At 33.1% G+C, this 23,602-nt stretch overlaps 2 protein-coding genes across 3 annotated transcripts; one reads left to right on the top strand and one right to left on the bottom strand.

Annotated features, from left to right (window-relative positions):
* Positions 1 to 6,848: 6,848 nt before the first annotated feature.
* On the top strand, positions 6,849 to 12,574 carry LOC8288510 (transcription initiation factor TFIID subunit 4b). Of its 2 annotated transcripts, none has more exons than XM_002510069.4 (14): positions 6,849 to 7,213; positions 7,309 to 7,414; positions 7,971 to 8,515; positions 8,616 to 8,711; positions 8,803 to 9,684; positions 10,259 to 10,383; positions 10,507 to 10,594; positions 10,712 to 10,847; positions 10,975 to 11,030; positions 11,101 to 11,157; positions 11,249 to 11,389; positions 11,556 to 11,621; positions 11,697 to 11,964; positions 12,049 to 12,574. In XM_002510069.4, exons 1-14 carry the CDS (start codon positions 7,175 to 7,177, stop codon positions 12,219 to 12,221), a joined length of 2,778 nt encoding a protein of 925 aa, XP_002510115.1. In that variant the 5' UTR covers positions 6,849 to 7,174; the 3' UTR covers positions 12,222 to 12,574. The 2 variants fall into 2 exon arrangements, with proteins under 2 accessions (XP_002510115.1, XP_015576120.1); XM_015720634.2 differs by having other exon boundaries at positions 6,850 to 7,213; positions 12,052 to 12,574.
* Positions 12,575 to 14,273: 1,699 nt separating this feature from the next.
* Positions 14,274 to 15,267, bottom strand: LOC8288511 (uncharacterized protein At2g23090). Its single transcript, XM_002510070.4, has 3 exons — positions 15,027 to 15,267; positions 14,774 to 14,814; positions 14,274 to 14,527 (listed from the first exon to the last, which is right to left on the bottom strand). The coding sequence occupies exons 1-3, from the start codon at positions 15,100 to 15,102 to the stop codon at positions 14,408 to 14,410; spliced, it is 237 nt and encodes a 78-aa protein (XP_002510116.1). The 5' UTR covers positions 15,103 to 15,267; the 3' UTR covers positions 14,274 to 14,407.
* Between the last annotated feature and the right edge of the window lie 8,335 nt (positions 15,268 to 23,602).

Below are 23,602 nucleotides of genomic sequence, written 5' to 3'. Positions count from 1 at the left end.
GCGCTGCCTTCACCGACAGCTGCCATAATTTGACTAAAGAGCATCATGGATCTTTATTTTCACTTTTACCATCAAAACCGGCAGTGAATATGAACCTTAGATCACTGCACTGACACCTAGTTTACTGCATCAACCATGAAAATCACCAATCACCTATTTTCACCTCAAAAAAGCTTCACCATTCATTCTGCTACCTTCCAAACATACATAACGGACACCCTAGCGGAATAGAACTAAGGTCGTGTTACTTAATGAACATTTCCAATACAATTGAGCCATCAAATCAATCAATTTGCAAAACAAATGGCAATACAACAGTGAAGAATAAAGAAGAGAGAGTCACCTCGTTTGCGAATACCAATCCGCAAAGCGACGCCTTTCCAAACTCTCCGCACAGGATGCATCACCTTATCCCACCACTCCATATTCTACTAGAAAGAATATATTTGTCCCTCTGGTTTCTCCTCCGGCCAAGAGGAGGAGAGAAGAAAGAGAGAAGGCGATCGAAAGACCGAAGAGATAGATATTACTGCACAAAAACAAAGCCAAACAATCTTGTAAAATCTTCGATATTTATAAAGTAATGCAACAATTTATTCCTAATCAAATAGAAACTTCGTAATTCGGATCTGGAATTAACTACTAGACAAAAAGGGAAGTTAAAAATTAAAAAGCCTGTTAAAACCAATATACTTGCTTACCCCTCCTCTCTTTCTCTCTGTCTCTCTCCCCACGCTTGGACCCAAAATCACTGAATTATTCACTTTTTCTACGTATACGGCTTACGCCATTACCCCCTCTAAGGATACCACGTGTGCATTAGCCCATGTCCGGATCCAATGCTTACATCTTGTTTGGAGAAGGGAAATAACGACGTCTTCTGGCGGGAGGAAACTGACCCGCTGTTTGATATTTATTACCACGTGGAGCATGATGATAGGCGGTAACTTTTTGATATAGTACGGCCATGTGGAGATATTATGCTTTATGGATCACCATCTGCTCTTCTAACGTTTTTTAACGGGTCCCACGTGTGGTACAAGATTTTCGAAGTCCAATCTCGTTGAAAGGCGTGAGGACAAATTAGTTAGGCTTTGTTAAGACTGGCCAAACAAATTGTCGCGTGCTGGTTACGTGCTTTAGAGAAGCGAGAGTTAGTGTTGCCTTTAGGTAGTATCAGTGGTCAGTACAGAGAGACGTGGCAATTTAAGACGGGTTGGCCGGAGAAATTATATCACCAGCGTACAACGGCACGCGAGGAAGCTAAAATGGAAAATGGGAGATCAGCGCAGTGTGTAGGTCCCATTGTGGTCAACCGAGAGCAGTGGAGCCCGACACGTAGACACTTATGTAAGAGATTTTGAATTTTATTTAGTAATAATAAATAATTTAAAAAGAAAAGAACAACGGGGTATGAATCACTAATTTGTTAGTTGTTAGTCTGTTACCATTTTACCTAACAAAGTGAACATCAGACTCATTTCGTCTGTCGGTTAAGTTAGCTGATTCAGTCCATTAATCATAAAAATAGATAATGAGTTTACAATTATGTAGTTTTCTTAATACGAGAAATACATAGGGGAAAATAAGTTTCTTTTCTTGTTTGGATAGATGGAAAATAAACAAGAAATTCATTCTTTACTTTTTACTCTCGTATTTTTTTTAATTTTTGTTTTATTTTTCTTCCAAAATGAAGAGAAGATATTTGATGGAGCAATTGTTATATTCTTTCCTCCCTTATTTTTCTTTAAATATATAAAAAAAAAAGTTTATTTTTTTCTTCTATTATCTTCTTTTATTTTTCCTCAATCCAAACAAAAGATTAGACTATATTTGAGAGGTGAAAGAAAAAAAAAATGCAAATATATGCGACTAAACGAGTTTATATATGAATAAAAATTACTTACTGTTTCTTTGGTTTGTGGCCTGAAAAATGTTTTTATTTGAGAAAAGGCTTTGCGGCTTGATAATGCATAAAGCAGAGTTAGAACAAGTCAAAGCATAACAAATAAGTATTGAACATCCCAGTCGTAAGATAATTACAAAGACTGGTGCATGAATTTCCACCACCAAATTGGGTTACCTTCACAGGTTAAATAAATAAAGCCAAACTGTATTTCTCCAGCCATACCAATACACGTTTTTATGTAAATAGGACTCAGAAAAACAAGAAAGAGAGAGAGAGAGAAAACGTCCTAAAAATTATATGCAATACAGAGGATTTAAAACACATTCTGACACAATTCATAGGGTAAAAATGCAATCCGTGCAATTATTGAACAATTTTATCAATCAACCTTTAATTTGAACTAGGAAGAGCACGTGCTTTGTTCGATACCAACAGCAAACAGAAGTTTCTTTTTTACCTATAAAGAATAAGAGCCAACCAACATTACCAAACACTAAACGAATTTTAACCCAAAGAAAAGTCAAAAGTAAAATATGAGTAAATCTCACTTTTTGTCAAAGTGAAGGGCGCGACGTTCTAAAAGAAAACCCCATGTCCTCTTTCTTCGATACCAAAAGAAAGCCAAAAAAAAAAAGAAGAATTCTTTTTTATTCAATTTGACTAAACGCCTAAATCTAAAAAATGCTAAGTGAAGAAAGTGATGAGTGAGAGAGAGGACATCATTCACCCTTGCAAGCAAAGATATTTCCGTCACAAAATTCTCGACTCTTATTTTGCATAATCTGTAAAGAGTTTAGAGAATTTTGCATAGAAATCAAAATGAGAGTTTCAAGAAATTACTAAGATTTATTAAGATTTTATATTCTTTTCATAATTAAATATCAGCAAATATATCAAATTTAAAGAAATTTATGATGATCGTTTGCTGATTGAAGTCCACCGCTAGAGACTTGCGGTTTATACAAATCATGTCAGTTGAATATGGAGAAGGTGGATCTTAATTAATTCATTTATCCATATATGAACTATATAGTATTTATATAAGTATCCAAACTTCTATAATCCATATAAACTTTTATCCAACCATTTATCTAAATAGTGTTAACTTAATTCTTTTTAATTAAAAAAAATTATTTTAAATATATTATTATTATATACTTTAAGTTCTTTTTATTATTAGTAGTACTCAAATTTGATGAATTATTATTATTATTATTATTGTTATTATTATTATTATTATTATAAAATATTTAACTCGCGCATTTCTTTATTTTCCTTATACAACTTTACTCGTATTATTTTTTTCCCTGATGAAGTTCTTTTTGTAGTTTCTTAATATATTATATGTTATTGCATTGAATATTTCAAAAAGAGACATACATAACTCACAATAAATTTTTAATGAAAATTCTTTATCTTTTTATTTTTTATTTTTTTTATGAATGAAAAACATGATAAGTCTAATTAAATAAATTTCGTATAACAAATATCTTTTATTTTCATATTTTTTTATTTTTTATTAAACTAAATTTTAATGAATTTAATTAAATACTTAAATATCATCTTCTCTGTAAATTATAATATGTTACTTCCTTCATCTTGAAATAAGTGTCGATTAAAATAAATTTTTTTATTTTAAATCAAGTGTTATTTTAAGCAACTAATGCAGTATTAATTATTTATTTTCTAATTTTATCTTTATTTATTGTAAGTCAAAATTATTAATGGATTATGAAAAACTAAATTCACTGAGGTGAAAAAGAACTTTGTAGAAATTTTATGTATTTTGATAAACTGATATTTTACTCATTTAAAATTATTTTTTATTATAATTGAGACAATTTAATGCTGTATATTTCTTAATCCTTGCATGTGAGCTTTAAAAAGACTTATTTAGGGACATAAATATTGTCAAACTAAAACTTTTTAAGTTTCATATTAAAAGTTAAACTTTATATATTTTATGTATTAAATATTTTTATAATTTACTTTTTATTGGTTGAAACCACTGATATTCGATTCCGATCAGTTTGATTTTTTTTTTTTTACTCACCTTTAGTCATATGGGATATTTTCAAAAGCTATTATAACTATAGATTTTTATTTAAAAGTTATATAACAAATGAAAGAATCGTTAATTTAAAAAATAATTAACAGTGGACTAAAGTTTTAGTAAGAATAAAAATAGAAAAATAGAGAAAAAAGAAAAAATGTCAAATATCAATGAGTTTTGTCTTATTAATATTAAAACTAATTTTAAAACTTTAAGATTTCAAATTTAAGTAATACTTAAAAAAAGGAAAGCACATTTAATTATTAATAATATATAAATTTTTTGAAATATTAATGTACATAAATTTATAAATGTACATAGTTTGAAAGCAAAATAGAAAGTTAAGCTTCTGAATTAAAGGACGAAGATCACTTATTAATCAATCAAACCTTCCCTAAATTTATTAATCAATCAAACAACTGATTTTATTAAAAAGGAAAAAAAATTAAATTTAAATAATAAATTTTGAGAGTGACAAAAAAGAGTAAGCATGATGGTCCAAATATTCGTTGATTCATTCATTTCCTTTTAAAAAAAATACATGTCATGATTGCTTTATAATTTAATGTTTTAATTTTAAAAAATATTTATTTATAATTTTTAATTCAATAAATAAATGAAATATAGAAATCATTCAAGACAAATAGTGGTTAAAGTATATCAATGTGGTATGGCAATTTTAGAGTTTCAAAATCTTAAGTATATCTTTTAATTATCTAAAACTATAAGCTACCGGAAAAAATATAATTATATTTGATAATATAGATTACATTCTTAAAATTTTAAAAATGAGTAAAGAAAAAAAAATATAAAAAAAAAACTGTATTTTTTATTTTTCAATAAATAGTTATTCATATCTAATCTAATTCACCCATATAAATAAGGATTATTTTCTTATTATCCTTTTATAATCCATTTAGTTATTATATGTTACTTATTTATTACTCATACCAATATTATAAAAATGGACTAAGATGGATAAAAAGGTAAAGGTGGAATTTGTCACCTCTAATTGGAGGTGGTCCTCGGCAGCTCATTAACTTATTAATATATATATATATATATATATTTATTATTTCTATAAATTTATAAAAATGTAATAAATAATTTCCACGTTTCAAAAAGAAAAGAAAAAAGAAAGAAAGAGAACTACATAAGTTTTCCTAAAAATTGAAAAGTAAGAATTTATTGTTTAGATGATAAAATTTTTCAAAAAAATATAATTTTGTAAATTTTTTAAAATATTATAATGTTGGAAAAAAATTCTATAGTTATTTTTTATATATTTTTTTTTGTTATGCATTAAAAATAGAAAACAGATTTTTTCGTTCAACACGAATTGTAACGTTTCTTTTCCTACTTTTATCTTTTTATCTATCGGCCCATTTCTCTGAATACATCAAACACATTAAAAAAAAAAAAAGAATTCTTTTTAAAATGTTTTTAACGAAATAAACTGGGCCTTTATATACTTTCGGATAAGATGTGATATTTTAATCCTATTATGCATGCATAATTTGCAGAGGAATTGAGGATTTTGCATATATTCCAAAAGATTAAGAGTTCAAACTAAATCTATAAAACTTGAAATGATCAAATTTAAGGTTTGTTAGTGTAAAAATTATTTAAAAAAAAAATTGAACAAGTAATTGGTCGTGATCAAGTTTCTATTACTTGAATATAAATTAAGGATCCAATCCCTTAATCACAAGCCTTCGTTTCAAATGTAGACCCTTTGATTTTAACTGCAATTTTAAAACTTCAAGAATCATTTCGATTTATTTTCAGAAAAATTTGTCAGTCAAATTCTAAGTTTGGGTTGACAAAGTATTATTTGATGAAAATCAAATGGACCGTAATGTTTGAAGGAGAACTAATCTAATGAACAAAAGATTCATTTAATTTAAGGAATGAGAGATTTCCGTCCATTAATTCTTTTCCTTGGGCCCGTAAAAGATGATGCTTTTCATTGGGCCTCTCATATTGAATTGGAAACATGATGCTTCCGAAATTTATTATTTACATTTGATTAATGATTTATAAGAAAAAAAATGGTTCAAATATGATCCTAAAGTTTTCTATCATTTGTCATATTCATCCTACATGTTTTTTTTTTTCCAATCATATTCGGAAAATCGATTTATTTAAACACTTTTCTAAATTGTTAATTGTTTACATCAACTCCGTTTCTTCCCCCAATAAATACTTTTACTTTTTGTATAATTAAATTTTATGTGTTATTTTTTTATTTATTCTAATAATCACTTCAATTTATTTTTTAATATATAAATATTTTTTTTTTCAATTTAACATGCATCTAAAATTTATTCTTTGCTAAACTTAAATTCCTATATATATATATATATATATAAACATATTGAATGAAAACACATGTTAACGAGAGCTAAAATATCGCAATAAATAAATATACGTGTCTATTATAATATCTTAAAAATCAGTTTCAAATTTATTAAATAAAAAAAAATCTTAGAAGCATAGATATTCATTTAACATTATTTTTAGTTTCAATTTCGATATTGTTCTTTGTTGAAAATACACGAGACAATAATTTATTTTTATTAAATTATTTCAATAAAATAAAAATCTAAAAGGGTCTAATTTTATTATTAATTTTCTATTTTTAACTATATTTTAGCTTAGAATAATGGTAGATATATTATTTCAATTTTAATCTTTTAAAAGGGAGTAAAAGTGAAATGGTATTATTTTGAGTAATTACTTCAACAAAATTTCCTGTTGACCATACTTCAAAGAAACGGGTGTCCCAAATCCAACCCAACTCCATCTATTTTATTATTGGGCTGGGCTCAGGCCTATCTTTTGAACAACCCAGTTTTAATCTCTTTATATAGTAAAGATTCGTGACTCCATATGCGGGAAAGAGACAGTTAAGACGCCATCCGATCATCAAAGCAGTTTCTCCCATTCTGCTCCCAGAAACACAGCATTCTTCATTTCATGGACATGGAAATATAAATCTACCTTATCCAATAACTTGCTCTTATTTATTTACTGTGTTAAAAAATCAATTCTCCTTTTTATAGATATGTATTCAACATTTTTGTATGTGTAGCTTTAATAGATGTACCATCCATAGATATTGATTCTATAAATGAATTAACTGAAGAATTATTATCTTCTGAGTCACCGTTCGGCGAGGCAGTGTTAGTCACAGGTTGTGACGAAGCATCATGGACCCTTCAATAATGAAGCTCCTCGAAGAAGACGAGGTAACCAGCTGAATTTTATCTCTTATTCGTAGTAATTGAGATTTTAGGGCAAAACATTTGGAAAATAGTTTTGGGTGTTTTTGATATGTTTACAGGACGAGAGCATGCATTCCGGTGCTGACGTGGAGGCTTTCCAGGCAGCCTTAAATCGGGATATTGGAGGTGACGCATCCACTTCTCAGCCGTCTGATACGGGTACAGGTATTGATTTTGATGGGAACCTATTTCTATTTAATTGATTTAGTTGTTTGGTACAAAAGTTATTTCTACTTGATTGTTTTGTTTGTTCGGTTGCAATTCTTTAAGGGTTTTGCTTTAGCCGTCATATCTTTTTTTTGGATTCAATTCTTGAAAGAAATAGGGATAATTAATAAAGCAGGAAACAAATTTGAATATGTTTTGAAGGCGATACTCCATCATGAATTTTGTTTTTTCTTTTTGTTCTTTAGGAGGGTGATAGTCTAATTAATAAATAATGATGGCAATTCATTTTGCTGCCCTGTAGAGTATCTATTCTCTGGTTATAGTTGTAAAAGGAATTTCTGTTATCATCTCCAAATATAAGAGCATAAAATTTCATAACAAGATAAAAGTTAGATCAGGCAATTGGGAATACTGTTTAGTGAAAACTATGAGAGCGAAACATTTCTCATTGGATTTATTTGGGAGTCTCTTATGCTCTTTCTATTTGCTTTTTTGTATAGCATACATGGAGATTTATGGGTTATAATAACATCTGCAACTCATAAAATTGCAGCTTTGTCTCATGAAACCAATCAAACTCCCAGTCTGCCATCCGCAAATTGGCAAAGTACCATACAAGATGAAAATGAGAATGCTCCAAGTCAGCAGCAGCAGCAGCAACCACAACAGCAAGAGCAGCACTCCCTTGTAACAGAACTAAAGCAGCATGAGTCTGCTGGTGAGAATCAGCAACTAAAGAATGATGTCAAACAGGAATCCAGTCACCTTCCATTACATCAGAAACAACCCCAAGATACTGTTCAACAAAGTCAGGCAGAACAAGCTCCTGTTCAGACTCCTCGAACAATCAGGACGCAAATATCTGAAACAAATACAATGCCAAAATCTGAGCCCGATAAAATGCAAATTCCAGACACTGAATCCCAATATATGAATGTACAAAATATGGGTAATCAGCAGACTATGGGCCCGGAGCAGCCTAGTAACCCAAAGAATCAATTCAAGCCGATACCATTCATGTTATTACTGCCTACCTTAAAGCCCCATCTCGACAAAGACAGGGACATGCAGCTTGAAATTCTGTTTAACAAACTGAGGGTGGGTCTCTGATATGAATACTGTGGTTCTTATCTATCTTGTATGCTTTGGAATGGGTTCCTTGTTTGTTATCCTGACTTTTCTTCTTTTTTATCGTTAGAGAAATCAAGTTCCGAAAGAACAATTTGTCAGACTCATGAGAGGTATTGTAGGGGACCAAGTGCTTAGACTGGCAGTGGAACAGTGGCAATCCCAGGTAATGAGAGGATGAGTTCAATGTAATTGTAGTGAACTCAGGAATCATCTTGTTGATCTTGAGCTAAAGGGCAGTCTGTCTGTTCTTGCAGCAAGGCTCCAGGCAATCCCAGTTACAGTCTCAAGCCTTTGGACGTCAACATAATGTAAGAATGCCTGTTAGTGCTACTGCATCTTCAGCAGTGCAAGTCCTGGCTGATTCTAGCTATCCACCTGCAGAAGGTAATGCTCATAGACCTCGAGGGGTGGAACATCTGCCAGATTCTCATGGAATGCAAGCAAGCCAATTTTCTTCCCCCAGTACTAGCACACTCAGTCAAGATAGGGAGCGATCTTCAATCTCAGTGCCAGGCCATAGTAAGCAGCAGCAGCAACATTTGCACTTTCCACAGAATTCTTTTTCAACGTATGGCAGTAGCAGTGGTACTCATCACCCATATTCCGGAACAAACATCAATACTTCTGGATCATCCATGAAGACTCAACCTCATGATTTACAGATGAGGCAAATATCACATTCAACCATGGCTTCAACTCAAATAGGAGGTTCAACGCCAACATTGAACATGGTGCATGTCTCAAAATTTGAGAGGCCAAATTCTGTTTCTGATCCCAGCAGAGTACAGAGTGGTTCTATGTCCCAGTATAATAACAAATCAGCATTGCCACAAAATTCAATTCCATGGCAAGCTCCCACAAACAAAGAGCAAACTTCTCCTCTGTTTCCGTCAACAAATTATGTGAAACAGGAACCTCTTGAACAGGCCACTGACCAGCAGCAGAAACCCCAGTTGTCTAACCCACAGGGTTTGTCTGCTGCACCTGGTGAACAAGGTAATGCAGTGCCTGTAAATTCAAAAGAGGACTCTTTAGAGAAGCCGTCTTCTAAAGTTGGTTTCTCTAACCCCAGTACTGCAGTGCCCTCAAATTCAGTTTCTCCTTCCATTGCTATCCAACCGGACCCTAACATCCAGGTATATTTTCATCTGCATTTTGCTATTTGGGGTCTCATTGTTTCTTTGCATTGTTACTTATGTGATTCAAATCCATGGAATGGACGCCTTACTTTTCAGGTCAAGAGCTCTGAACAGTACCCGTCAACAATGAAATAAAAGAGTTTAGGCATCATGTATAGCATAGAATTGCATCACATAGTCCAAAAGGGGAAAAAATCATAATCGCTTGAAATTTCATTGACTAAATACTGAATCATTGGAATCCATAAACATTGTATTTATAATCTCTAACTAATCTTAAACCTTTACGAAATTGGATTTAAAACTATTATGATCCTCTTAGGAATCTTAACTAAAGGGAATATTGTGATCTTAAAATAAGAAAAGCTCAAATAAAAGTTTAAGATTGCTATACTACTCCTTGCCAGTATTCCAAATTTCTCAAGTCTTTACTTGTCTTTTCCTGATCTTTTTGTTGTCTGCACTGCCTAATCAATTTTGTGGATGTAAATTTGCTTTATGACTTTAAACTTTGCTTTATTCTAAATGTCATTTATTGAGGAATTATAACTTCTTGTTCCACAATTAACAGGCAGGTCCTCGGTTCCCGTCTGGAGCTGCTTCTGTTGGAGTTAATGCAAGAACACCTACAAAAAAGCTTTCTATTGGTCAAAAGAAGCCTCTTGAAGCACTTGGTTCCTCGCCACCTATGTCAAGGTGCAATTGCTTCTTATTCTCACTGCGTATGGTTTGAGAATGGTTTGCCTGTTGATCTTCTTTTTATCCTTGATGAAAAATGTTATTTCACTACCTTAGAACATATTTATGTATCCTACACAGTAAAAAGCAAAAGGTATCAGGGGCCTTTCTGGATCAAAGCATTGAACAACTTAATGATGTCACTGCTGTCAGTGGAGTTAATTTAAGGGTATGTCATCTGTGTTTGCTGCAAGTATGATTTTTTGAAGTATGTACTAGTAAATGATGCATGTTGTGCTGTTTCTATGAAAGATGCTCATAGTCTGACATTTACACTCTTAAATAGGAAGAAGAAGAACAGCTATTTTCTGGGTCCAAGGAGGACAGTCGAGTTTCAGAAGCATCTCGGAGGGTTGTACAGGAAGAAGAAGAAAGGCTGATATTGCAGAAAACTCCACTGCAGAAAAAATTGGCAGAGATTAGTTAGCTCTTTTTCCCATCGCCAGTCTTATGTCTAATTAAAATTTATCATTTTTGCACTCTCTTATATATGAAATGAGCAAATGTCAATACAATAGCTTATAAAATATAGTATGCCTCTTGTTCCAGTGGTCAAATGTGGTTTGAAGAATATCAACAACGATGTGGAGAGATGCCTGTCCTTGGTAAGATGCTAGCTCCCAAGTTTTTTCGTGATGACTTTGGGACATTTTCTTATGAAACTGATCTTTGCAGTGCGTTGAGGAAAGAATGCGTGGGTTAATAAGTACCCTGATCAGGCTATCAAAGCAGGTCAGTTTTACTTTTCTGATTGTACTGGAAGTTAACGTGCTAGCCTTTTGTCTTCTTTATACTTCTCCTGATCTTATTTTAATCTTAACAGCGCGTTGATGCTGAGAAATCTAGACATCGGACTGTAATTACCTCAGATGTTCGACAACAAATTATGACAATGAACCAGAAAGCTAGGGAAGAATGGGAGAGAAAGCAGGCTGAAGCAGAGAAGCTCCGAAAAGTTAATGAAGTGGGTGCTATATCTGTAGTATGACATTTTAGTTAAGCAAGTTTTTGGAAGCAAAGAACATTGCGCAATGTTTTTGGGAGCAAAGAACATTGCATAATCGTCTTTGTATTAAATAATGTTAAGTGTGCATTCCTTAAATATCTTGGCTTGATATCTCTGAATGCAGCCTGAGGGTGACAATGGAGTAGAAGGGGACAAGGAGAAAGATGATGGTCGTGTGAAAGCAATTAAGGTATAACCTGGTCATGTAACTAAGAATAAAAAGTTTTTACCTTTTTAAGTATAATAATGAATGCCTGAAAAATAGGGAAATATCCCGGCAAACAAGGAAGAGGATGACAAAATGAGAACAACTGCTGCAAATGTTGCTGCCCGAGCAGCTGTTGGTGGAGATGACCATCTATCAAAATGGCAACTCATGGCTGAGCAAGCCCGCCAGAAACGTGAAGGTGGGATAGAGGCGGCATCAGGTTCCTACTCAGCTAAAGAAGTTACCCGCAAGCCTCAATTTACATCTGGAAAAAGTATGAAGGATAATCAGGAACCTGAAAAGAGGAGCCCTGCGGCTGCATCCAGTAAGTGATAACTATTGGAGCATATGCCAGTTGTGGGGCTTTTGCTTTGCTTTTTTCTTTTTAATGCTTAGCTTATGCTTTCAGCAGGGGTAAGGAAGGTTGGAAGGAACCAAGCATTTACGCCACAAAGTAAGGTGGCCCGTTCCATTTCTGTTAAGGATGTAATTGCAGCGTTGGAAAGAGAACCACAGATGTCAAAGTCTACACTGATTTATAGATTGTATGAGAGAGTGCAGTCTGATGCTCCAACAGAATAGCATTTTTAAGCCTCAAACTATGGAGGTGTTTAGAAAGATTGCAATGCTAGTCACAGCTCAGATGTCATAGGGGATGCTCTGATTTGTTGCTTTCACGGTATAATTTATCTGGTGCAGCACCATTGCTTGCATACTATAGTAATCAACTCGACTCAGCTGATATATTTGACAGATCATGGAAAACAGAAGTTGGGACGAAGTTCATACTGACTTGCTGACCAGAATTTCTGCTTGATTTAAATGTTCTCTTCTTGTTCATTGATTGCGAGGGCCGTTATTCACTCAGATTAAATTGCTACTCTGAATACAAATTTGGCCTTTATTAATATAATCACGATAAATTTCTACTGTCATTGCTTTAGTTCCTAAAGGAGTCCCTTGTCGATCTTCATGGAATTTTTTTAGGAATATTATATTTAAGATCTCTAGGCTATTTAAAATCAACCATCAGTGTCTCCCAAGATACTCGTAAACAGTAAAGTGAAACAAAATTATAACTACTATACATAACTGTTACAGAACAACAGTCATTGTTGTACGTCTGCGGTTTTATAAATTCTCTTCCAAAGGGATGAAGAAAATGAACCAAATGAAAAGATACAAGTTCAGTAAATTCTAATCCAGTCGTACTATTTCATCACTTTCGGACCAAGACTGAAACATCGCACAAATTTCGATGGTCTTATATTGGTTTCAAATGCAAAAGTCTAATTTGTTGTCTCATAAAATAGTCAGTTCCAGAAATAGTTAAATAACAATCACAGCAGCAACAGAGTGCATTGATTTTACTCAATTTTCTGCTTCTCCAGGTTTATATCTGATATTTACATACGCAGTCTTCTTTAACCTTTCTGCAGAGACGGCAGGAAGCCCTGGTCCAGATTTATCAATTCTGATAATCAGCATTTGGTTTCTTTAAAGGTCATATACCCTTTTGATAAAAGAAAAAAGCTTTTCAAGTAAACTTTATGTTATAGAGCTTTTTTTAAGTCTTTACCTAATGCGATTGCTGGTTATTTTTGTTTCATTTGTTTGACACACCCAGCGCACTTAACTTGGTCTATTCTTCAACCTGGATTTTGCCTTTTCTTTAAACTTTCTGAATATGCTGTTGTCTATCGTTCCGGGCTCTAACTTTTGTGAATTCATATCTGATAATCCATTTTCAATCCCACCATTACCGAGCTTCATGTTCATGATTTATCTTACTAGTTTAGTTTCCATTTGCTATGTTAGTCTCTCCCAACTTACTAATTTATGATCCGCTTGCCCTTTTATTGCTGAACCTTGAAACTATGATTTACTTCCTACTTCTAATTGTTTGTTAATAACCAAGTTCAACTTTCTCTGTCTCCCTTTCAGGCTCATCCGTACTTCTTTCATGTCAAAAAGTGTGGAGCATAGCAGAATACGGACACAATCACCATTGCTTTGCCTCTTCTAGGGCCCCTTTATTTGAGGAGATTCGTATTTCAGACTGTTATTACAGGATATCTGTGGTTTTGCATGACGAACCCAGTGTAGGCTGTCCTTCCAGATTTTCTGTTTGATATTGTAAATTTGAACTCTGATCTCTATTTTTCAATCAGTTTAATATTGTTAACATATTATAGTCAGCCGAGGTCTTTTAATAATATGTGCGCCACTTTACCGACGGATGTATCATTTTATGATGTTGAAAATTCTGTTCTTACACAAGTCTTAATAAAATCTTCCATTTCCTAACTTCCTTCGGACTTTTGGTTAAAAGAGCATAGGGCACAAAGGCCAATTCCACATCAAGTCTTGACAAGCATTATACTTTGCGTATTTGGCATATTTTCCACCATTCAGTTGATACCTCCACGTTTCAGGCCTGAAAACTTGAGAGGCTTAATTACAGTTTTGAAACTTAACTTTCGTCTGCAATGATATTGGTTTTTTATGCAAGGGTTCATCATTCAGCTGGACAGAAAGGAGTTGATTGAATCATCCAATTTCTGTTTTTAATTTTAGAGAAAACAAGAACCAGACCATAGAGACAGAACAAGAGAATAAATCATAAACAAGAAATTAAGGCCAAGCAAATAATATCAACATATTTCATAAACATAGCAATGATATCCAACAGCGTATGGAAACAAGGATATGATATGAGTGGGAGCTTGAAACCCAGCTCTACAATTTTCTTTTTTAATCTTATTGTTTCATTTCTTAAGGTGAGGGAAACAAACAAATAGGTCAGATTTTGGGTGTTTTGCTTCTGCATGCTCTCTGCACTTCACCTCTGAAGTGGTACAAATGAATGTCTGCATGCACACTTTGCACTGCAACCAAAATCACAAAAAATAAAATAAAATTTACCAGCTAAAAAATTTTAAAATTGTCATGCTGAATAAGACATTGTTTGCAAGTACATCGATAGACGGGCAAAATCGGATCCAAATCCCTTTCCTTCGTGGTAATCTTAGAGCAGAATAAGCTCAATTTTCAGCTTCAAAAACGGATGAGTTAATAACCTATGCTACTAAAGTTAATTAATGAGAATTTGCAGCAGTAGCCAAGAACAGTACCTGAATTGACATGGCTTTCTTGTTTGATTCAAGCTGGCTCCCTGCAAACAGATCGGACCATACTCGAGTGAACACATAACAATTACCAGATAGATCAAGAGGACCTATTGATCTATAAATAATAAAAAAGATAATATATAAAATTTCAACATCCAAAGAAGAAGAAGAGATAACAAACTTCTTCCTTCAAGAAAGAGAAAGCTTATAGAAGTTGCAATCCATAAAGAAAGAAAAGATAAGGCTTTAGTATTACCTTTAGCAGCAGCTTTCTGTTTCTCCATGTTCCTTTCGCGAGCCGTCTTTGCCTTCTGTCCATTGCCACCTCCCATTTCTTTCTCCTTCTTCTTTCTTTGATTGTATTAAAAGAGCAAAGAAGTTGGAATTTTGGCAGAAACCGATTTATTAAATGAAAAACCAATACGCCAAGCTTCTTGCACAACAATTCCTCAATTTTATATATCAGTGGTAGTGGAGGCCAGAAAAGACGGCCTTAATACCTACAATTTTTTCATATATTATTTCTTTTCAGAATTATCACGAATTCGTGAAGAAGGAAACATAGCGACGTCGTTTGCGCTTCTTGTCAGAAATACGTCGCCGTTTTGGTGCCAATGGCAGAATGTACGAAAGTCGCTAGGGAGTTGCTTAGAAGCTTCTCTTTTACGGCCTGCCGCTCACGTGATTAGAATAGCGAGTTGCTCTTTCGAGTTACTCTCGCACTTGTTCCTGTATAAAACACAATACAAAACGGAATTAAATCTATTTAAAAATGAAAAATACAATACTATTAATTAATTTATATATGCTTTTTTAAATTTAAATAATAAATAGATAAAAATTTAATATATTTCACTTAAACATGGCTTATTTTATTTTTACTTAAAAAATTCTATTTTTAAAATAAAAAATTTAACAAACGAGTCTTATATTTATTTCAAATGTTTAAAAGTTAAATATAATTAATTATTTCATAACAGTTATTGGTTGATTAGATTTAGAATTAATTATCTATTTTGTAAGTTTACAAATTAAATTATCATTTAGATAAAATCTTTTTATTCAATTAAACTATTATTGTTAAAATTATAAATTTAATTCAAAAAAGTCTTAGCCATTATCATTATTGTATTGAATCTCGAAAAAAAATAATAGTCGTGTTTGTGCCGTGTCAAATATAAGCATTCATTGTTATTTAATAGAACGAAAAGTAAAAAAAGAAAAAGAAAAGGAAAAGGAAAACAGTTGTCTATAATAAATAAATTTTACAATTGTTTGACTAGTAAATAAATCGTAATTTTATGGGATAGAAAACTGTATATCAAACATTTCAGAGTTGATAATTGGAAACTCAAATGTGAATTGGCACTAATCATCTTTCTAATATATTTACCCACTAAAAATATAATAACAATATTTATCCCACCAATCTATTTGATATAAACAAGTTTCATATTCTCAGGCCTTCTTCTTAATAATCAACTGGATAAGAATTCATACTCTATTAACAAAAGATTCAATGAATCACACTCTTCAATAATGTGCAGTGCAGTACGACGTTAGATTTAGTTAAAATCTGGGTCTAATAGCCATTAGATTAAACAATAATAATAGTAATAAAGATACTGTGCAAAGTTATAAAAAAAAAGCTCAAACTTGAGCCACTTGACCTGTTGATACAAGTGCACGCAGCAAATTGACCTTTGTCTCGTACTGAAATGTTTTTGTCTTTTTTTTTCTTTCTTTTTTTCTGAGCAAAATAGGTATTGACTTGACTTGATCAATCACTTTTATTAAACTTTTGTTTGTTTTAATCAGATTCAGCACTAGCGTTGGACTTGGGGTGCTGAGTAATGAAGGTGAACCAGACAGCTGGAGCTCACAATAATAAGTGGTAGTTACTCGTTACATAACACAAGCCTTACGAACACGTCATAGCACCGCCATTAGTAGTGGAACCCAACCTAATCAATGTCTCCACCAACAGTTTTACCATTAGGTTTCCTTTCTTCATTCATTACAGCCTAAATTTTCAGCACAATAAGGTTTATAAAGTCAAAGAGATTATATCACTTAGATGCCATTGGGACCACTAATCTTTGAGATTTTCAGATGCTCTGGTTTGTAGATTTCTACTCGTAAAACAAATTATGCTAGAGTTTTTTACTTGCAGGGCTTCTACTCATTTAACTTATCATTAAATGATACAGAGAGCCAATAACCTAATATGGGAAAAACAAAAGGTTCCCAAAACGAGAAGGGAAGAAGAGGATCATAAAACAACAAAACCAACAGTATACTGGAAGATGAAGAAAGTGAACAAATCCTTTTTCCTGTTGTTCCCTCTCTAACTGGATCTACAGCCAGGAAATAATATGCATAATTCTAGATGTTCACTTCGTGTTAAAAGCATCTTATTATTATTGTTTTTATTATAGACATTTTCATATGAAAATGTGGTCATCTGAATATGGATTCGTCAATATTAATCATGTATCGTTAATAAGCATTTAGGAAAAGTTGCACCTCTCTTGACGTTCTTAATTTTTTTAGTAAGTTAATTAATTTTATATAAAGTATATGTTTTCCTTAATAAGACATCATTTCCAATCTCATAATTCAATAAGAGAGGAAGTTTTATGTTAATTTATCTCTGCAAAAAATATTAGATGAATTAGAAGGTTATATAGAGGCTTCGAGCTCTCTAGCTAAGAAATGTGAGATAAAAGGAGAAATATAATATAAAAAAGTTTCTATATTAGTCCATCTAATAGAAGCTGAAAGAAAATACACTCTAAAATTATTTTAATAATTTAATCAAACATATATGAATTGAGATTAATGTTATATTTGCTTAAAATTTATTGAAGAAATTATTTTATTTGAGAATAAATAAAATAAAAACGATAAAGTTAAAGGAGATATTTTAGTATTATAAGATATACTAATTTATTAATGTAAAATTCATTTAGAAATGTAATATATTTTGTTATAATTTAGTTTGACTATAGTCAATTTTCATATAAAATCTAATTGTATAAGGTTTTAAATTAATTTTTAGTTTTTTAAAAGTGTATAAATTTTAAATTCGTAAATGAGTTCTAATAAAACATATTATAAAAGAACTAGCAGATTATAAAGGAATTTAAATAAGGAGAATAAGGGACTTTTTTTTATTAGCCCGTCTTCACATAAAGGCATTAGAAATTCAAAAGAAATAAATTTTAGAAAAAATAACAAAAAGTCTATTTTTAAAATTTGTTATCCAAAATATAATGTAAACTATTCTTTTTATTTTTATTGTGTAAAAATATTAAAAATATAATTTTTTTAATTTTTTTAATAATACAATATTAGTTATTTTTTTGATAAAATAATTCAAAAATAAAAAACAATCAAAATATAATTACACTGTTTAAAAAAAAATAAAAAAATGATATTCTAAAAACATACACAATAAAAATAATATTTTTGTTAATTTTAGAATATTTATAGAAAGCTGACTAAACTATACTACCATTGTAAGAGTCTAAAACCTACCTAAAAATCCAAGAGTCTAGCAAATCATAAAAGAGGTCCCCAACTCTTTGACTAAGAGATGTAGATGAAAGGGCAATAAGAGAGTTCTTTTTTTATTTATTTATTGACACGTATAATTATGGTCTTAATACAATAGGTTTTTATAATTTGCTCATAATACAATAGGTTTTTATAGGTTTGATTATTCTATTAAATTAAATATATTAATTTAATACACATCCATATAAGATAATTATAATTATTTCAGCAGAATATATTGTCCATTTTTATAAAAAAAAATATTAATAACGAGAAAATAAAAAACAAATTAAGAAAGACGGATATAGAAATGGAAACAACCTTCGAAACAAAGCAAGGGATCCATGAAGAATGGAAGAAACAGGGATATACACATCTCCATCTTGGAGCTGTCAGACTCGTCCTCTCTTATCATGGCAGGATGGGTTTACCAGTTACGGCCCGTATGTCACTTTTGGATACTAGGTATCTCAGATACGAGCATGCAGTAATCAGGACTATTGTCACAACACTTCACACTGGAAGTGTTGTTTTGACTTTCTTCCCAAATTTTAATTTATCTCTTAATGATCCTTATTTGTCCACTGCACTCAAAGTCCAAGTCCAGATTACTAGAGCAAACCAAGTGACTGATGCTCTTTCTACGACCCTGCACCACCAAATTGTCTACAGACTTCAAGATCATGTCTTTAATCTACAAATCCCAAGCTTCCAAGCCACCTCTGATGCTTTGTTTATCATGGCAGACTCTGACCAAGTTCTTACAATAGTCTAAGCCCCAAGGCAGTTGGAAAGAGAAGATCTGCAGAAGTTGATTCCAACTGAATGGGTGGCAAATTACGAGAAACTCCAGGCATCCTAAGCCAAGCCTGTTCAAGCTACTGATCCTCTTTTTCTCACACAAAAGGATGGTACTGTAAAAATAATTTTCACAAAAATGGAAGAATCTTCTTCTGCTCCCTCTATTTTCCAGCTTCGATGATTCAACCTGTGTCCGGACCTAGAGAAAAGATCCCTATTCATTCTTTTCAATCCTCTAGACATCATATCTACACTGCCAGGATTAAGGGGCACTTCATATGGGATATTGACCCAGGAATGTGTAAATCAGGATGCACCTACAAAGATGACCCTGATTTTGCTGAACCATGTTTTCAACACTCTAAGAAAACTCCAAGAGTCATGTCTTCAGAAACTCCGTGTTCAGTCACGGAACCGAGGCAAGATGACCGCGATCCAGACGGTCCTTGGATTGGCATCCATAAAAAATAGAAAGAAAAGCAGGATAAATCTCATCTTCCTATGTATAAAGAAGCTTTGGAACTTCTTGCAAAAGAAGGAAAGACTGTCTTTGACATTACCTTTGATGAGATGAAAGTACTTTTGGCTCAAAAAGAAATTATTTTTGGACAAAAGCCTTCTACTACTTGTAGACGGGAGATTTACTCTGATTTGCCAGCAGTCCAAACACCCCAGACAATCCAAAGTTATTTTATGTTCCAGCTTGAAGGTTTCCCTCCCCTAGGGAAGTCAGAAAATAAAAGATCAGAGATCCTCCCTTCAAGGGTTACTCCATCAGGATCCATAGAGCCTCTCACTCCACTAGAAGAAGTATTAAATTAGCAGACTTCTAATTCCATAGTCCAGAATTCTTATTTAAAGAAGATTGATGGAAAATTAGATCAGGCTCTCCATTTGGCTCACAAGTTGGACCAGAAGTTGGATACTTTCTCTCAAGAAGTACTCTAACTATATTCCTCTCTAACCGCCAAATATCAAGCCTTGGATAGAGAGCTTCGAGTTCTCCAACCAATTACACCAGCTTTCATCCAGAAGGAAAAAGAAATTACAAGGCTCAAAAGGCAGATTGATCAAATTGAACATGACCTTCGAAAAGATCAGTCTTCTACAATCCCTTCCTTTACATCAACGGTCTCTACATCTTCTGCAATTGCTCCTTCATACTATTCTGCATTTCCTTTCCTTCCAAAACCAGAACGAGAAGGAACTCATTACCAACCCTTTGGTACTTTCTCACACCTCTACCCAAAAGGCTCCACAACCCAACAAAAGAAAATATCACATCCTCCAGTCTTGAAAGAAAATAAATTACTAGATCAATCACTAATCAGCCCTTATGATTCTGATTCTTCTTCAAATACCTCTGAGATGGCTGATATAACAGAAATTCTCATGAACACCTCCACTACTGAACCCAACCCAGAAGTAGTAGAGCCTGAAGATGGCACAAAGGATGCACAGTCATATTTTATTCCTACTGAAGCTTCACACCCAAGGTCAAAATCCATAACTGGAACGGGACCTTGGTTCACCTTTGATGATTTGCCTCCATTAAAATAGAGAGATAAACTTTCTGAATTTTTGGTATGGATTGATCTTCAAATGACTTTTGATGGGGCCACACTCAAAAAGGTTCTTGCTAAATTTGTAACGAGATTCACAGGTAGTTTAAGAGATTGGTTTCAGTCACAACCTGAATACACCAGACTCCAATTTGTGACTTTGCCAACTCCATCAGCTGCGGTCACAGTCCTCCATACTCAGTTTCTTGAAAGTTATGATCTCATTATATGACAACAAAAACAGGAATACTTTGATCGAAAATGTTGTTCATTGAAGATCAAGGATTTGGAAAGACATTATTCTGCAATGTCCAAATTATATTATGTCATTGGAGGGCATGACAACGATGATACGTTGAAATATACTTTCATCACCTTATTACCAGATGAGATACAACTAGAAGTCAATAATATGATCGCCGCAACAAAGAAGCCAGTTACCTCCATTACTCTTGAAGAAATTTGGCAGTTTATTCTCTCCTCTATCAAGAGATTATGTGACTAGCAAGAATTGTTCAGAAGACTGTCTCAACGAGATTTGATTGTTCAAAAGGCCTGTAACAAAAGCCACCTCAAAATTAAATGCAAGTCCTCCAATTGTGTCTGCTCCAGTCAGAAGAAGAAAATCAAACACCATTTCCAAAAATACCCTCTTAACAGGAGTAAAGAATTCAAAGGGAAAAGGCCACATACAAAGAAGCTCAGGTACTTCCGGAAAAAGAGGAATCAAGGCAACAAATCAGAAAGATGCTACATCTGCTGAAAGAAGGGGCATTATGCTAAGGATTTTCCTCAAAATCCGAAAAAGACAGCAAGAATGATACAGCAAGTTAGCATGTCCATGTCTCTACTAGATTCATTTGAAGAAGATATAGAGTCTCTCTTATCAGAACAAGACGATCTCACTCCAGAAAGTCTCTTTGGTATAGAAGAAGAATATTCAGACTCTACTGAATCTTCAGAATAGTCATCTTCAGATTATGATAATGAAATTCCAATCTTGATGATTAGTCTCTCCTCAAAAGAAGAGAAGGACATTCTGGCAAATGTGATGCAGTACCCTTTTTCTCCATCTCCAGTTCCTGAATTATCTCAACTTACTACTAAGATTTCTCTAGTTCCTTATGTTCCTATACAAGTCTTACCTTCAAGGTACACAAAACCTATTCCAGTCATAGCTTTCTTTGACACTGGAGCTCAGAGAAGCACGATGAATTCTGAAGTCCTCTCATCTGAATACTAGAAATCTCATATTCCGTTTTCCAGAGCGGCAAATGGCCAAACTTTCAAGACTACCTTGATCACAAAATAAAAAATCGGGATACAGTTTTTTCTTGATTGTGTGGTATGGACGCACATCATTGGCTCAGATCCCCCAAATAAAGACCTCTTAATAGGTTTTGATGTTTATCATCAAGCTCAAAGGCTTCAAATTCTTCCCAATGGAATAAAGTTTAAGAGGCAATTTCATCCATACACAGATACATCTAATGTGTTCACCATAGCAGATACAGAACCAACATTCCTGCAATACAAGAAAAAATTCATTACTTTCTATCCAGAATCCCATTCACATTTTCAACACCCTCTATCCTTGTGGAAAAATTCCCAGTTCTATATCAGCCTTCCTTTCAAGCTTAACAAAGATATCAATCCAACAAAAGTCACCCATCTAGGAATGTCTCCTACAGATTTAGCTCTTGCCACATCGGAATGCCTGACTCTGCTACAACAAGGCCTCATCGAGCCCACAACCTCACAATGGGTCTGTCAAGCCTTTTATGTGGAAAAAAGATTTGAAAAACTAAGAGGGAAAAAGAGACTTGTTATTGATTACAAGCCTTTGAATCATTTTTTGCAAGACAACAAATTTCCTCTTTCCCGCATCTCGAACCTAAAAGTCCACATTCAAAAGGCCTAATTCTATTCAAAATTTGATCTCAAAGCTGGATTTTGGCAATTGGGTATCCATCCCTAAGAAAGATACAAAATAACTTTTTGTATCCCAAACGCCCAATATCAATGGACAGTCATGCCTTTTGGGCTCAAAACAGCCCCTTCTCAGTTCCAAAAAATAATGATAGAAATCTTTGGGCCTATCTTCTACTCCTCCCTTATCTACATTGATGATATTCTCTTATTCTCAGAAATAGCTGAAGAACATCATTAACTCCTGAAACAATTCCTTGCTATCATCCAAAAGTACGAAATCATGCTCTCAGAGAAAAAAAGTATTATTGGCTAGCAAGAGATAGAGTTCCTTGGAATGCATTTTATGGACGGCCAATATACGTATGGTCCACACTTGACAAAAGAGCTTGATTATTTTTCAGATGTGAATCTCTCTATAAGGCAAATTCAGCCTTGGGATACTCAACTATGTCAGGGAAGCCATACCACATCTATCCAGTTACACGTGCCATCTTTTCAAAATGCTCAAAAAGAACCCTCCCCCTTGGGGAACAAAACAGACAATAGCTGTCAAGAGACTGAAAGAATTGGCTCACAATCCTCCACCTCTTACCATTCCGTCTACAAGACATCTTATCCTACAGACTGACGTATCAGATCATGCATGGGGGGCAATTCTTCTTGAAAATCTCAATAACAAGGAACAACTGTGTGGATATGCATCAGGACAATTTTTTCCATCAGAAAGGCATTACCATTTAACATATAAAGAGATTCTGGCAGTCAAATATGAGATAAAAAAGTTTGAGTTTTTCCTGATTGGTCAACACTTCTTGGTACAAGAAACCTCATCCCAGATTTCTTATCCAGACTGTCAAAGCCATAACTAAAATCCCATACCAATGGAAAAAGGATCTCCTCAAAATCATTCATGAAAACAAATTGTTCACGGATAATGACTTCAAAGCTTCAGGATATCATGTCATCTATATTCTTCACA

The sequence above is a fragment of the Ricinus communis genome, chromosome 2 (genome assembly GCF_019578655.1).
Source record: "Ricinus communis isolate WT05 ecotype wild-type chromosome 2, ASM1957865v1, whole genome shotgun sequence".
Taxonomy (NCBI): Eukaryota; Viridiplantae; Streptophyta; class Magnoliopsida; order Malpighiales; family Euphorbiaceae; genus Ricinus; species Ricinus communis.
Note: the sequence above shows the minus strand (reverse complement) of the source record. Positions and strands in the feature narration are given on the sequence as shown.

Bases quoted from the DNA above. Each gene is read 5' to 3' on its own strand.
- LOC8288510 (XM_002510069.4), top strand. From the start codon at position 7,175: ATGGACCCTTCAATAATGAAGCTCCTCGAAGAAGACGAG. The intron at 10,595-10,711 runs GTATGTCATCTG...ACTCTTAAATAG, and splicing joins TCAGTGGAGTTAATTTAAGG to GAAGAAGAAGAACAGCTATT. The intron at 11,031-11,100 runs GTAAGATGCTAG...TGATCTTTGCAG, and splicing joins TGGAGAGATGCCTGTCCTTG to TGCGTTGAGGAAAGAATGCG.
- LOC8288511 (XM_002510070.4), bottom strand. From the start codon at position 15,102: ATGGGAGGTGGCAATGGACAGAAGGCAAAGACGGCTCGCGAAAGGAAC. The intron at 14,815-15,026 runs GTAATACTAAAG...ATCTGTTTGCAG, and splicing joins ACAGAAAGCTGCTGCTAAAG to GGAGCCAGCTTGAATCAAAC. The intron at 14,528-14,773 runs GTACTGTTCTTG...TTTTGGTTGCAG, and splicing joins AGAAAGCCATGTCAATTCAG to TGCAAAGTGTGCATGCAGAC.